The sequence below is a fragment of the Pelecanus crispus genome, chromosome 5 (genome assembly GCF_030463565.1).
Source record: "Pelecanus crispus isolate bPelCri1 chromosome 5, bPelCri1.pri, whole genome shotgun sequence".
Lineage (NCBI taxonomy): Eukaryota > Metazoa > Chordata > Aves > Pelecaniformes > Pelecanidae > Pelecanus > Pelecanus crispus.
In genome coordinates, this window is record NC_134647.1 from 36,096,474 (window position 1) to 36,111,748 (window position 15,275).

At 37.1% G+C, this 15,275-nt stretch overlaps 1 protein-coding gene across 6 annotated transcripts in view; it reads right to left on the minus strand.

Moving 5' to 3' along the window:
* Positions 1-704: 704 nt before the first annotated feature.
* Positions 705-15,275, minus strand: part of PMS1 (PMS1 homolog 1, mismatch repair system component) — a 45,554-nt gene continuing 30,983 nt past the window's right edge. For 3 of the 6 annotated variants that reach the window (XM_009490758.2, XM_009490760.2, XM_009490759.2), the window contains 4 exons: positions 12,160-12,615; positions 11,484-11,614; positions 3,724-3,884; positions 705-1,063 (listed from right to left, as the gene is read on the minus strand). In XM_009490758.2, coding sequence (XP_009489033.1) covers positions 872-1,063; positions 3,724-3,884; positions 11,484-11,614; positions 12,160-12,615 — 940 coding nt within the window. In that variant the 3' untranslated portion in view covers positions 705-871. The remainder of the gene's footprint in view (positions 1,064-3,723; positions 3,885-11,483; positions 11,615-12,159; positions 12,616-15,275) is intronic. The other 3 variants (XM_075710512.1, XM_009490761.2, XM_075710511.1) reach the window with 2 other exon arrangements.

A 15,275-nucleotide genomic window follows, 5' to 3' on the forward strand; every position in this document is an offset into this window, starting at 1 on the left:
ATGCACTGAAGGCATAATCGGGTAGCTTTACAGAAGTAGGCTACTACTTGAAATAGAGGAGTAAACATTACGTTCTGGTAGAAAAAGAATGAACAAGTTTAGCAGAATCATTAGCTCTCTACATAGCAGACTTTGCCCTAGTTACGCCACATTCTCCTTGAGCGAGGACAGTTCATGTTTCCCACCCCCGAACAGTTTGTGTATAGCATTGCACCAACACACATGTATTGGCATCTGTGCTCCTGTGGCTCTGATCCTTCCATCGTTCAAGTCATTGGCCAGTTTTTGTTGATCTGAAGTGTACTATACTTAAGACTCACACTTTTCTAAGTTGTGTAAAAAAGCTTTTTGGAGATTTAAGTCTTGGTGTCCAATAGTGATTTACACGAGCTAACAATTTCTAAATAGAAATACACCACTGTAAAAGTGTAACTATAATAACTGCATATCACAATGCCACATTTAAATACCTACAGCTATCTAGCATTCCTTTGAAAAGTAACATCTCATGTCCTTAGTACAATAAACTTTACCAGGCTCTGTTGAAAGCAACTTCATATCTAAAAAAATTTGACATAGTGGTATTTTCTAAACCTGCAGCAATAAGAAAACCATCAAACCAGCTGAGAACATTTCTTTAATTCTTTTTTTAATAAATTCTTTAAAAAAAAAAAAGTGGTAAGTTGTTTCTCTGCAGTATTTATTTCCAGTTTTCAAGTAGCATTTGAATTTAAATTTAAAAAGTCTCTAGGAGGTGAACATATGATAATGAAAAGTCTTTATACAAAAGCTTTGCACAAAACATACTGAAATTACAGAGTAATGATCAAAATTAAGCAAGAGAAATATGATCCCAAACAAAATGTTCTATTTACTGAATAATTTCCATGGAGTTGTGCTTGTCAACTTCTGGAATATCTGTTAAGTGATGAAAAAAAGGACGACCATGAACACAGCCTTTATTTTCCTTTCCAAGCTGTTGCTTCATCCTGTAAATTGTGTTTTGTACATCTTCTTTTGACAAATGTAAGGGCAGCTGCCGAGCTAAACGTACCGCTTCTCCCTGTGGAAAAGAAAAACAAAAACAAAACCCCAATAGTTTTAAAGTACCACTTTTTAACACATTAACCTGGGGCTACCAGAAAGCAGGAATTAAGCACTCACTGTTTAAAGGTCACTCTTCTGCTGATAAATATTCTGAATCCCAGAAACCCAAATGTAACTCTAAACATATCTTATTGGTCATTTCATGACACTTCTACAATGGAGTCACACACAGTCAGTCTCCTGGTCATGGCTGCACTCTTTTTCTTTTAGGGTCCACTTTTGCAAGATGCTTTGTGTTTCTGAATATCTTATTTCCTGTTGGCACCAGTTATCAGCTGAAGATGTTTACCAGTTCACAGGACACATTCTACACCACAACTTTAGAACTAACATAAACGAAGTCAAACAGTCAGCTAAACAAAATTTTAAAAATACTATAGTGAAATTTTAGATTAATGTATTAATTATTGCCTATTGCATCCAGTTACCTCACAATACTAGAAAGCAGAAGTGACTCCTAAACACAATTACTGAAGCACCCATCCTCAAAGAATCAAGCAACTTCAAAAAGAAGTTGTCAGCTTTTTTTGTTTCCTCCTCTAAGATGGGCCTTCCTGCCATTGCCTTCTCTGCTGTACTTTTGTAATGCTGCCTAGACTGAAATGCATGTGGCATACCATCTCCCTTCACATTGTACAAACCTGAAGCAACGTTCATAATGTTTTAATCTGAAATCTTCTCATTTTGTTTGTCTGGGATTTTGTCCCACTCTTCCAAGTGGAAAAGACATCACTGTGGACTATTCTCTACCTAGGAAGGCTGCTTCTTTAACCATTACCCTATTCTTTCTTCTGGGTCTACCAAAAAACAGCAGAAGCTGCAGACATGCTGCCAGCTCACGAAACGTATGATAAAAGTTGCAATTCTGAACATGACAGTGAATGGCATTCCTAGTATTTACCCCTCGAAAATGGTCAAAAAACTCAGTGCTTATTTTTATAGGGTTTTTTTTTTTTTTGTGACGGCAAGCCATATACTTCCTAGTTAATATGTATTTTCCAGCTACTGTTAACTGCTGCACATGCATCTTTTTTCTAACAGTTCCTCACAGGATCAATGTTGCTCTTAATAAGCCTTCCTTTGATAATCTCTTGATATAAACCTTTATGTGTATGTGTGTGTATCTCTCTCTCTAAACCAACTCCATCCCACTCAATCTGACTGATGGGTACTTGTAAGTAGAGGAAATAAAGCTTCCCCCTCCAAACCAAATTACAAACCACTCCTGTCTCAACACTTAACTCATCCCTTCTTTAAGCTTCTGAGTACATGAGAATGGTTCAGTAGTACATAACAGAATCACTCGCTCCAAAGGCAGCTGTAAATCTACTGCTCCAAAAAGACAGGGAAAGATTTGTATAATAAATGTTTAAAAGACAAAACACATACTCTGTGTAAGTCCCATTTTGAAGTAGCCCGATTCAGGAAAGCATGTCAGTAAATGCTTAAGTAAGAAGAGACTTAACATGTATTTTGGTAACCTTTTTGAACAGAGATCTTAAGAATTGGGATTAAAGATAGCAATAGTGAAACATCTAGACAGGAACTGATAGAAAACTACTATTGTTAGTTACTGCAGCTTTAACTAGTACCACATATATTAGTTGTGTCTGAAACTTCAGGCCCATTATTATCTCTGGATGGACGATTTTACCTATTTGCATATTAAATATTAACAAGAGTCATTCCAATTCCAACCGTTGCATAATAATTTCTGTAAGAAAACAGATTAAAGATTCTTCTACTCAAGTACCGTATTTCTGGCAACGAATAATGCTGGCTGCTTGTGAAGAACACATGGTTTCCTCTCCGTCAGTGCACTGCAGAACTTAGTCACTATTCCATTGAATAGAGTGGACTTACAAGACTGTTGGTTGTCAGTATGTGCTTCCTTTAACTGCAGAAGTTATTGATGTTAACTAAACACAAATATTTGCAAAGGCATATGTGGTTCACCGTATGTGAGACTTCACTTTTTACTTCAATGTCTTAATTCCAGTGACAGCTTGGTTTTCTGGGGAAAAAAAAGCTTCCATTTGTCTATCTCTGCCCTTTGAGTGAATTGTAGAATTTTTCTTCTGTAAGTGTAAATGGTGCACTTTCCGATTTTCACGATGTACATCTCGTAGAGGTTTTCATGAGAATTAAGCTTCAATGAACACCTGCTTTTCATAAACTATTACCTTAAATAATTTTATAACTTCTTCATAGATTTATTTATAAAGGAGTTAAATCTTGATGACTGTTCTGGATTCAACTGCCTTCCAGAATTTCTAAAGCAATTTTATGGCAGTTCTGTATTCTAACATGGAGAAATGCCTTTCTAGTCTGAAAACTGCCTATATAGAAATAACTTTGTGAACATCAGCTTTCAGCATGTATTTTGTCACATTGGATGACTATGCCTGGGTATGTCTGATGGAAGTATTTTGGTAAGCAATGCAGAACCCATACACCTCAGAAAGGATATGACATCCTCCTTTTCAAAAGTAACTTCTGTTTAGAACAGAACTACATTAATTAAAACAGAATGCCAAAGAAAGATTTTTTTCAAGCTGCTTAAGGATTTATTATAAGCTTAGCTGGCCAATACTTAAAAGCAAATTTCTGTCTTACCTCCAGGTAATTTATCACTTTGAGAGGCCTACATTCATATACTTCCTTTGCATTTCCATTAACTACTGCATTCAGAATTTCTTTCAAATCAGAAATACCATAATATGGCAGACAATTTGCCACCCCTTCTATTTCCAGATGACTTTCTGTAGCTGAAGCACCTGAAAATACAAAAAAAACCCAGTAATATATGCACTGCTTTGATTTCTATTCTGGAGCAATTCAGACAAAATTAAACTAATGTAAAATCACTTAGTAAATTAGTCTCACAAATTCAATACAATTAGGAAACTTTTTTGCTCCTCTCGGAGTGAAAAGCATTTATTTGTCCAATGTTTATGACGATGTGTGCCTATTCACAACACAAATGTCTCAGCTTATTTTAATTCAAATCCTAGCTGGCGCTGTTTAAATACTTAAAAACATTTTGCAGCATTCCCAGTCTTGAGCATAGCTTTAATTAAAGCTTCTATGGCTTTAATTAAACTTACATGAAATTAAACTAGAAGCTAGTAATAAAATACAATTTAGTTTGAAAAAAATTAAAACAGAGTGTTGGCACTATTTCCTATGTAATTGGTTTAAACATCTGTAGATGTTACCATAACAAATTCAGCTTCTACTGAAATAAAAAGCATTTTTTTCTCCTACCACAGAAGAGGAAGAACTCAAGCCCATGTAAGTAAAGGCTCTGTGACAGACTTCATACTATCATTCATATGATATCACTGCTGCAGCAAGTACCACTCTGAATAGCAATGATGATTAAAACATTTAAACAACCTTCCCAACAAAATATCTATTCAATCTTCGAGGTGTAAGAGATTTCACTTCTTACTCACACTACCTGCAAAAAATCTGAATGAAGTTGTTACTGTACAGCTAACTTTTCTTCCGCTCCCAGTCAGAAGCAAATTCTCTAGGGGTCAGGCTCACATATTCTCATACAGTCCTTCAGAGCTCCTCCTCATTCATGCTGGGTGCACAAAAATCTCAACCCAACCCACATGGCTACCTTCCCTTTTCCTCCACTACAAGTCTGAGAAGTAGAGCTTCATAAGGAGAGCATGGAAGAATACAATTAATAATGAAAATACATCCACTCCTGTGTAATGGCCCCAGGTAGGATAAACTATGTTCAGCCTGAGTCATGAATGGTTTTTGCAAAGTCAAAAAAGCTGGAAACAAACAGATTGCTACAAAGTGGATTAAACTAACAAACTGTGATAAGGGATCATTCATGTTCCCAATCCAAACAACAATGTGAAAGATTTCAGAAGTGAGAGAAAATATATATGTAATGTAAGTCACCACAATGTACTTTCATTAGCTAGTAGAATGAGACCATCCATGACCAGGCACTGTTTATTTGACAGTCATTAAATAAGAGCATAGATGAACAGGAGGAATGTGCAGGTTGAAAATTTTTCTAAATATGGGTGTGTCACCAAGTAAATACTGCTATTGGGCCCTTTTAAGCTTCATAGCAAGATATACTTTGACCAGAGCGGGAATTTGGTATAGGGAACAACCCTCCCCCCGCCACCACCCCCCCCAAAATAAAAATCACATAACCTCCTTCCAACTACATATTTAACACTGCTTTAAATTTGAAACTTTATTTCCTTTTTCACCCAGCATTGTCTTCCTTCTCTTTTTCAAGTGGTCCTTCCCTAATCATGGCCAGCAAAAAACCACGTATTTTTTATGTACTGCTATAAGCCTGTGATCAGATTCAGGTTAAAGCAAAATGTTAAACTATCTGAAAGTTCACAGTTATTAAAGGTGAGATAAGATGATGTACTATGCCAGTATTTCCCCATGGGAAAGGCTGCCAGTAAGAGACATGAGCAAATGACAAAATCTGGTTTTAATCTCCTTCAGCTATTTTCTCTTCATTTTTATCCCAATTTTGCTTTAATGAAAGACTAGATTTGAGTAACTGTTCCAGACCATTTGATTATGCTGCCTTCTCTCTAAAATGAGAACTTAGTCTATTTGACAACCTTTCAATAATTACCTCTCTATATGCTACCAAAGACAGGACACAAAATTTTGTTAAGTTTCAAGTGTGAAGAGTTTCAGTTTAAAAAAAAAAAAAAAATTATTTCTGGTGCCTCCTCTTAAAATTTCATGACAGTGAGGTTCTGGATTTGCAAAACTTTTTTTTTTTTTCCTTTTCTTGCAAATCCCGTAAATTAATCATATGTGCTTGCTAATGAGACTGCTAATGCTCAATACTCCAGTTTTACCAACAGCAATTTTCCTGTCTGCAAATTTTGACAGCCAGATTTGACTTTACCATACTGCTCATTAATTTGAAAGTCAAAGGGGGCTTTAAAGAGTCTAACATAAGAACAAACAATACAAATCCTGGCTAAGAGAAGTTTTCTTCTTTGGTATTTCTGTTTGTGTGTCATTCTCCTTTTCTGCTTACATTCTTTAGACTGCAAAATAGCCCACTGCATGCTGATTAACATATATTTATCTGCAAGTCTTTGCAGGAATTCTGATATTGGCAACATTTGATGATATAAGCAGATGTCTGAGCCTCAGCGTACTTGTACATTTTTGACAAAATATACATTAAGATTTTTGAGTATTCAAACAGCAGTCTTCAAGCAGTTTCCATGGTAGTTTCTATGAAATGCTTTACAACTTCCAAGGAAAGTATTTCCATGAACAAATAAACTAGCTTTCAATTGACTAAAAATGTGGATTTCTCATTGCTATAAATTTCCCCTTTCTCCTTCCAAACAAAGCATTCACAATCATCTCTGGATAATTCCTTCTTGATGGCCAGGAAAAACTGTTCTCTTCCAGCTGCCACCTAGATTAGGTGACACTATAAGACTATCTATCTTCCAGTCTATGGTCAAAATCAAACAGAAGTTAAGTAGCAGCATGATTTTCCACTGGTCGGTTACAAGAGCTGAGGCAGCTTATATTACCAAGGAAGACAGGTTATTTACCTATTATTGCTCTTTGAGGCCTTGTAAGCACATTCTTTGTACATACATATGTTGGGTACACATATTCTATCAGGCAGACAATTCCACCCTAAAAGCCTGCCTTGGAGCATGGCCCAATTGTTACAAAAACAGGTTAAGATGTGTTCCTTGCTCTCAGTTCCTTTCCAGCCAAGAATTCACATCTCTCTCTAGGACTCTCACAAAGACAGACAGATGTGCAGTGAAGGCACATGTAACAAACCCATCTTAAGAAGAACTGGATAGAAAGTAATCCATCTTACTTCTTGAAATGCAGAATCGTCTGTATGTAGGGGTCATTGCAAGCTATACCCAGCAAACAAATGCCTGGCAGATCCCAGAACATGAGTTAAGTAAAAGCAAACAGACTGCTCTCCCAAAGGTAGCATCACTTGAAGCCTCAGTAAGGCCGGAACATGAGGGGGCGGGAGGGCAGTGGAAGACAGGCTGAAGCTCAGCGTCACAGCTTTGCAAATCACAACTGGCACGTTCCACAAAGAAACCATTGATTTTGCCTAACTGACATACTTACAGCAAGAAGCTTTTTCTGAGCTATTTCACAACATGTTTTTCACTGTCAGCTATCCAGAGAAAAATCTAGCTGAAAACTCCTTAGACTGCTGAGCAATCAATATGAAGAGAAACAAGGAGACATTACAAAAGATCTTAGTCTTAGATCTTAGGCTGCATTTGTCAAAAAGGAAAACGTCGTCAGAAGTTCACACAGTTCTCCCACCAAAATGACAGAACAAGAACAAAACTCCATGTGGAACCGAGTCCTTGTTAGGAAGAAAAGGCCTAATTAGAACTTCCAAAAACCTACTAGGAGTAGTGCATCTGGTGTCACATGGTGCCATGCAGTTCAGAGTGGGGCAAGTCCATACTATGCCTGTGAGAAAAACTCCTGGTAGGTTTTTAGAGTAACTAAAGTTCAGAACCACCCCACTAGCTAAAAGGTCTTGACCATTAAAGAGTATAGTTGTATTTCTACAAATTCCAAGCACTGTGAGGGAATGAGATTCAATTTCCGAGTATTAATCCCAAGACCTACCAAATTTAGTCAAAGACTAATCAATTAATTTTATTTATCCTACAACAGAAGTCATCCCTTACAGACAAGTCATCCAAATAAGGACAAACCAATACTATGTGGGTTGCTTTTTTTTTTGTTTTCAAGTAAGAAACTATCAGCATCAAGATCTTTTTAAGAAGTTCCTGTGTCATAAGTTGCCAAAAGGTAGGAATTTAAACTGTGAAGAAGCATCTTTAACAAAGACCAGTTGAGATGCAAGCCCAATGCGACAAAGGAATTACCAAAGTCACCTTCCAAATTAAGGCAGCTGTTCTGATTTTCTTGTTATTAAATAGTCAGTCAGTCCTGTAAAACACCCCACACACCAAGAGGAAATCAGGAAAGAATCTATGGTCCTATATTCAAGTCATTATACTCACCTAGGAAACAGTCCTAGTGAGGTGCTCAATACCAAAGCAAGAAGTCTTGCGTTCCAAATTAATACCTGGGTATGATGAGTAGACTTAACATACGATAATGGGCAGTAATACTCAGGGTCCTTCTCTTCTCCTTTGGCAGCATATGTGTGGAGATTTAAACAAATAATCAATGCAACCTACTAGACTGACAGCCCTCTTCAGAAATCACCATGGGTCAAGGAAAGCCACCTCTTCTGCGGCCAAAACTGCCAAACATCGAATTGGAACAGCTAAGTTTCCTTTGTTCTTGTTTTGGAAGGTATCTTAGAGCTAGCAATGGCATCACAGACTTATCCACATGGATCAACAGGAAGTCTTGTTATTTTGCAAGAAGAAATTACCAGAAATACACACTTTCACATTCAAATTCAAAGCTAAAGAAATGGAACCTGTGCTTGTGACATAAAAGAGGACGTGTCTGCCAGAAAAAGAAGTTTTCTACTACAGAAAATAAAACTCTTAATTCGGGATGAAAAAGGAAGCCATGCACTAGTGGCTATTAATAAGAAATCAACCAGCAGTCAGAATGGGACATCTAATATGACCATGTCAGGGTTGAAGTCCCAAAGGAAAGACCTTCAAATATACTACAGTGGACCTTGACAGCAAGAGAGTTTGATAGTTCAGTTGAGAAACAGCAAATACTAGGACTGATCCAATTCATCCAAAAAGTTGGGGAAAAATGAGTTATAAAAGTACGTGCACAGAGAATGGGGTTCAGGCATGCCCCTATGGATGCTGCTAAGGTGAAACTCTCCAGCTACCATGTGTTAAGTGCACATGTGCATTCTGGACACCTCTCTAGAGTAAGCTGTGACTTTATCATCTGCCATGCAAAGTGGCAACCCCTGTCCCAAAAAGTTAACAATATATCCTGAAGAAACAAAACTTTTCTGAGGCAACTTCTAATTCAACATCATCTGAATGCTCCCCTTTCAGGCTGTGTCCGAGTTTCAAAAAACCTCAAAAACAGACACTGAATTCAGACAGTGAACAAAAAAACCCGCTTCTATAAGGATACTGAAGAATGTTCTATGAGACTAACTTGTTCTCTCAAAGTTGAGAAATCGTATAGAATACTCAGGTTTAAGTGGGACAAATCACTCCTGGTCTGCAGGTCACTGTCTGTAAAGATTATACAACACAAATCTATGAACTGAAGAACCTCAAACTGAATAGTGAAATTCCCAGAGAAGGACATGTAAGGAGTGTTAATAATTAATACTTGTGTTTCTAAAAATCAGCTTTAATAAGTATTTGTAGAAGATAATAGCATATTTGTAGAAGACAGCATATTTCAGGGATGAGTGTAAGAAAAAAGAAAAAGGACTGATGAAATATTAAGTAAAAATCCTTGGGTCAGTTGGAAAAAAGGCTGGGAGAAATTCCATTTGTCTGCTGGTATTTTTACCTTCACCTGCAATGGTATGCTCCTTTAATAAAAGAGGCTGTAACTGCTATAATGTCATCAGCAGAAGCTTATAAACATGACTGACAAGCCTCAGATGTTATTAATGTTTCATTCAAGTAGTTAAAATATAAGACTGGGACAAAGAACAGAATTAGATTCCCATTCTTCATATGGGCTAGCCGTATGGTACTGATCAAGTCCATGACCACAGTTCGTCAACCTGTATGTATAGCGCATATAAAGCACTTTTACTTTCACTAGCTCTAAACCAAGTGAGAACAGTTTGCTCACAAGATTTCTTATATACCTAGGAGCACAGGACTGGAAGACAGTTACTACTTCCTGGTTACTGTGCCGAGTCCCTTTTGCTATTATATTGTACAATTCTGCTCTTAAACTAACCAAGCTATCTTAAAACTAGTTTCCCATCTCCACTACCACAAGATCGGTCAACAACGCTCCTCTGTTGTTGCCTAGAAACTGTCTTCAAATTTTCATATTCAATTTATTCACATCCAGTTTATATTAATTAGATTTTGAGCAAACTTACAGTATCAGGAAGTAGCGGGGGGGGGGGGGGGGGGGGGGAAGGTATGTGAGCAAAAAGGGTAAGCAACAATCCCTTTCTCCCATATTTGTCTAGAGACATATCATAGACCTCCTCAGCTTTTGATTTGCTGGACTGAATAAACCTTTTAAGAGCTGCCTCTTACGCGCTTTATTCTGCTAAATCATTCAATCTAAGATTATTACCATGAACACCTCTTCTACAAAGTTTTTGCTATTTATGTAGGGATTTAACCAGTCAAAAAGAAGTTGCCTTGGTTTTGCTGTGCATGATTCAGTAAAGAAAACAGCTTAGGCTCTGTTTTCCCCAAGAGCCAGTCTCTGAGTGAAGGAGTTGCTCTACATCCCTTTTTTGTACCTACCCTTAAAAGATCCCATATGTTACAGTAGATCTGTCATCACTGTACATATGTGGGGATCTGTAACACATGAGGCTATAGCATTTCTAACAGCTCTTATAGTGAATCTTTTCCCTGAGCTGTCAGCTAGGTACTACCCCCAAAGATGTTTGCTTTTCTTGGAATTCTGCTAGAGAAATCCTGATCTGCAGAACCGACCCTGGGTGGGTTGCCCCTGGGTTTCCAACAGCATCCCTATAAATCATTCTTCAGAAAAACGTATAAACACATTTGATCTCTCTTGCTAAGGTAAAAGGATCTTATATGAAGCAGATTTCTTCCGTGATCAATGTAGAGGCATTGGAAAGTAGGCTGTCTCAAAAAAAAAGTTCAGATCGAACTCTATCAAAAGGTGTGACGGTGATCCTGTCACCCTCTCTTTACTGGCCCCTTTGCACTCTGCGTTACGACTCTGATATGAAAGTAAGTCAATTAGCAGATCCAGCTCCTTACTGGACCTCCTCAACTACTCAACAACAGAGGCGTAGTCAGCGAAAGCACATACAAGTAAGTACGCAAGTATCAACTTGGAAGAAGCTGCCAGGACTCAGGAATTCTCATCAGTTTAATCTAAATTCTGTCAGAATGGCAATTAAGGATATTAACATCCAGCATTTTGAGACAAGAAGAAAAAAACAGAAGTCGGGAAAATGTGGATTTCAGAGCATTCTTTAAAACACTATTGACATTTTCTGTTCAGTTATCAGTTTCCGTTACTCAGTGTTCAACGTAGAAGATTACATTCTTTACCAAGTAATAAAATCTCAATGTTAAGGAAAACAGGATGTTAGTCCTTTAAATAAGGTGATGTAGAATAACATGATCTACATTAACAATCATTTAAATCATTAAATCAGAAGAAACAATCCCCAATACAACTAAAAGATTTTAGCACTATCATACCTGCTATCACTTTTATCTGGAATCCGTTTGCTACAAGCCTCGGATCTGACAAATAACCTGATCCATTGAAACTCTGGTAATCCTTCTGCATTTTATAAAGAGCAGCCATATACTGAAATCCACCAATAAGACTGGAAAAAAAATACCCCCAAAGTGTTAAAAACCAAAATCCTTAATGTGAAAATTAAAACTGTGAGAAAAATACAGAAAAAAGTAGTAAGTGATGAGGAATGATCAAGATTTTTAAAAGTATTCTGAAAAAGCAATTTGTTTACAGAAACAAAATCACAACTATTCACATTATCTTAAAGAGTGACCAAGTTTAGGCATATAATAATAATTACATCAGCCATTTCCTAATCCATCAGGGAAAGTTAGCTCGAGTGAAGTTGTGAAAATGTCCAGCATTTAATTTTCCTCTGGGGGAAGAAATTTGTCTTCGCTGCATTACCAATGAAACTGGTCAAAATTCATACTTATTTCAACTGGAGTATGACCAGGCCTGCTCATTTACTGTAAAGCAAAAGTATACAAAACGTAAAAATCTGTTCTTACAGATAAACAGATGTACAAATAATCACCAAATTAACAAACAGGGCCTTAACAGAGTTTACTGCAAAAAATTATCAACTTATACTTGAAATAACATACAAATTTTTGCTGTATTGTACTATACCTGTCCGTTAACACAATTGGCTCGTCTAGTTTCTCTACTGGAAGCTTATGATTCATCAGCAATCTTTTATGTAGCAGGGCTTCTTCCAATCTATATGGATTCAGCAACATTAGCTTTTTTTCAGTAGCAAATATCCAGACATCAGGAAAACTCTGACGACGGATCAGGAAAAGCTCATGTTCACCTGAATCATTTTTCTCATGTCTCTGAATCTGATGTCTACAGGAACTCAGAGAAAAAGGCACTGTCACAATTTTTGTAGGCTGTTCAGGTTTCTGCTTCTTTTCCATCTGAGTATGAAATATCTTGTCAAGCTTCTGCTGGTCAGATGGGGAAGTCTTCAGCTTGGGTTTCTGTTTTTCTGCCTCCTTTGCAGGTCGGTGCACTGTCCGTCCCATAGCTTTCTTGACCTCTCTGTTGTACCGTTCCAGGTCTTTAGCAGCTTTTATTTCGTAACTTAAAAGAGAAAATAAACCAGTAGCATAATCAGATAAAAAACCCCAAACCCCAACTCCTAACATATGAGAACAAAAGACAAGGTAACCATTCCAATAGACAAGAACAACTCCCATGGTTCATCCAAGTAGCCACATCAATATACTTTCCACTATGATGGAGATGGAAGGACATTGGGGACTCTGCCCGTATTACATTACCCTTTAAAGATGATGAGCTGGAAATTTTCCTTCATCATGACAGCCGACAAAACCTGAATTACTGAAGGGGGAGGCGTAGACTGCATCATACAAAGAGCTACAGCAAGTTGCTTGTGACCTTAGTCCCAAAGACTATGTTTAACCCTAATTCACAATCAGGCATATAGTTTTGAAATGAGTTTCGTCACAGGCACATCCAGCCCAATTCACAAAGTCATCTAAGCTTCTAGAGCTCTACAGACTTCAAGGGGAGTCCATGCAGTTAGGTAAGAGTTTGGAGCCTACATAACCTCATAAGCCTGAGGCTTAATATAAAGAAGTACATTTCATTTCAAATGGCCTAAAATTAGCCACATAAATAAGAGTGTGAGAATACAGAATAGATATGATTATCACATAATTCTGTAACTAATAAACTTACATATTTTTTAGAAAAGTACTCCATAACAAACTACTCCTAAATGCTGTCTAAATGGTTAAAACATTACTACATACTAAATCTCTACAACCTGAATGGATTCTTAATGAATTTACAAATGTCAGGAAGATAGCTAAACTTTTACAGATGCCAGGTTTATACTTGGCTACTGCATACAAATCTTACTTTTTTTGAAGGCCAAAGGAGTGATTTGCTGAACTCCCTCTTTTTGCCCTTATTTGATATTCTGAATTCTAGCAGGTAATTCAAACTGGTCCAATATTCAAAAAAAAAAAAAAAAAAAAAGTTGTACTATCATATGTAAGTATTGGAAATAAGTATTTTAGCTGGTCATATTTATTTATTGCTACTTGCTGGAACAGTTTGATTCAATTATGTGTATGCATGCTGGAAAATTAAGGTCAACAAAAGGGTCACCATTTGCAATTAATTACGATGTGCTAGCATTCACATATGGTACCAATATTTAGTTAACTAAAAAAGTCAGCTTAAATAGTTTCTTGCAATAAATCATGTCCTAGAAAATATGGAGTAAATGTTAAGATAAAAAACATCTGCTGCTTTCAAAATGAATGGATGAAATCACTTGAACAGAAATTTTTTTATCCCAAATACGTTTATAGCTTTGACCAGATCAATACTTACTTTGTTTTGAAGAGACCCAATTGTAATGCAGGAGAATATTTAACTATAAAGAGAACCAAGCTTTCAGTGATACACTGATTATCCAAACCAAAAGCACTTCCAAAGAAAGTCCAACTTGCCTGTCATTTTAGGGTACCATAAGAAAAATTCTAGCCTTACAAGCATCGATTGTGAGGGTTTTGCAAATTCATGTACATCACTATCAGTGATTTACTGAGAATCAAAGAAAACAGCAGGTTTACAGACTACGAGGGAAGACCTTTGCCATTCCAAAAATCCTTCCACAGAGGCAAGTACAATCAACAAGTGCTAGAACAGTTTCTTCTCTGCTTTGTGAATTAAGACTGTAAATTTAGGATCCCTTCCTGAAGCTCCAAAACCTAAAGCCAAGGAAATTTGCAAAACTGGGTGTAAGGAGGGAAGTGGAAGACTAGAATGAAGTCTAGTTTCAAAGGCAGGTTTGGTTTAACTAGAAAAATAGATCCATGATTTATTATCTTCCCCTTGCATCTGAAACTCAAATGAAATATTTATCATATAACAAAAAAATCTTTTAATGTACGGTCTCTCAGACCTTGTAAGACAAATAATCTGAATTTGACTATCTGGAGAAAACTGACTGGAAATGGCCACTTGTGTAGATCCCTATGTGTCCAGAATAGAGAGGCATCCCATTCTGAATGTAGTATGTCTCAGCATCAGCCTCTTCACATAATGAAACCAGTTCAACTCAAACTATCACCACGAGTATGTATTACGTTCTACTTCTGTGTTTCCTTCCTTTGTGAAGAGGAAAATAAAAAGCTTTTAATTGCCCATATCAGCTTTTCACAATTGTCTTCTGAAATGCATAGGTTTCAGGTGACTAGCACTGTTTCCTAGGAGAGGACCTACTATTATCAAGCATTGGAACAGGCTGCCCAGGGAAGTGGTTGAGTCCCCATCCTGGGAGGTATTTAAAAGATGTGTAGATGTGGCACTTAGGGACATGGCTTAGTGGTGGGCTTGGCAGTGTTAGGCTTACAGTTGGACTCGATCTTAAAAGTGTTTTCCAGTCTAAATGATTCTATTATGACTGAGTAGATGCTGGGGACAAGCAACAGTATGGAAGGATTGATACCAAGTATTAATAACATTATTCATGATTAGTATCTGTCAGTATATGAATGGAGCTGGCTAGAGATATGATGGATGGTCAATGACCAGGTGGTACCACCAAATGACCTCCATCCAAAGGAAAGAGAATGTGTTAACTGAAAGGTTAAAATACAGTAAAAAAGGATTTTACTGGAATTGCTAAGCAAGCGTATTTACCCCGATGTGAGAGTTGCAAATAACGCATACACACACACACACACGCCACGAGATGCAGGAAA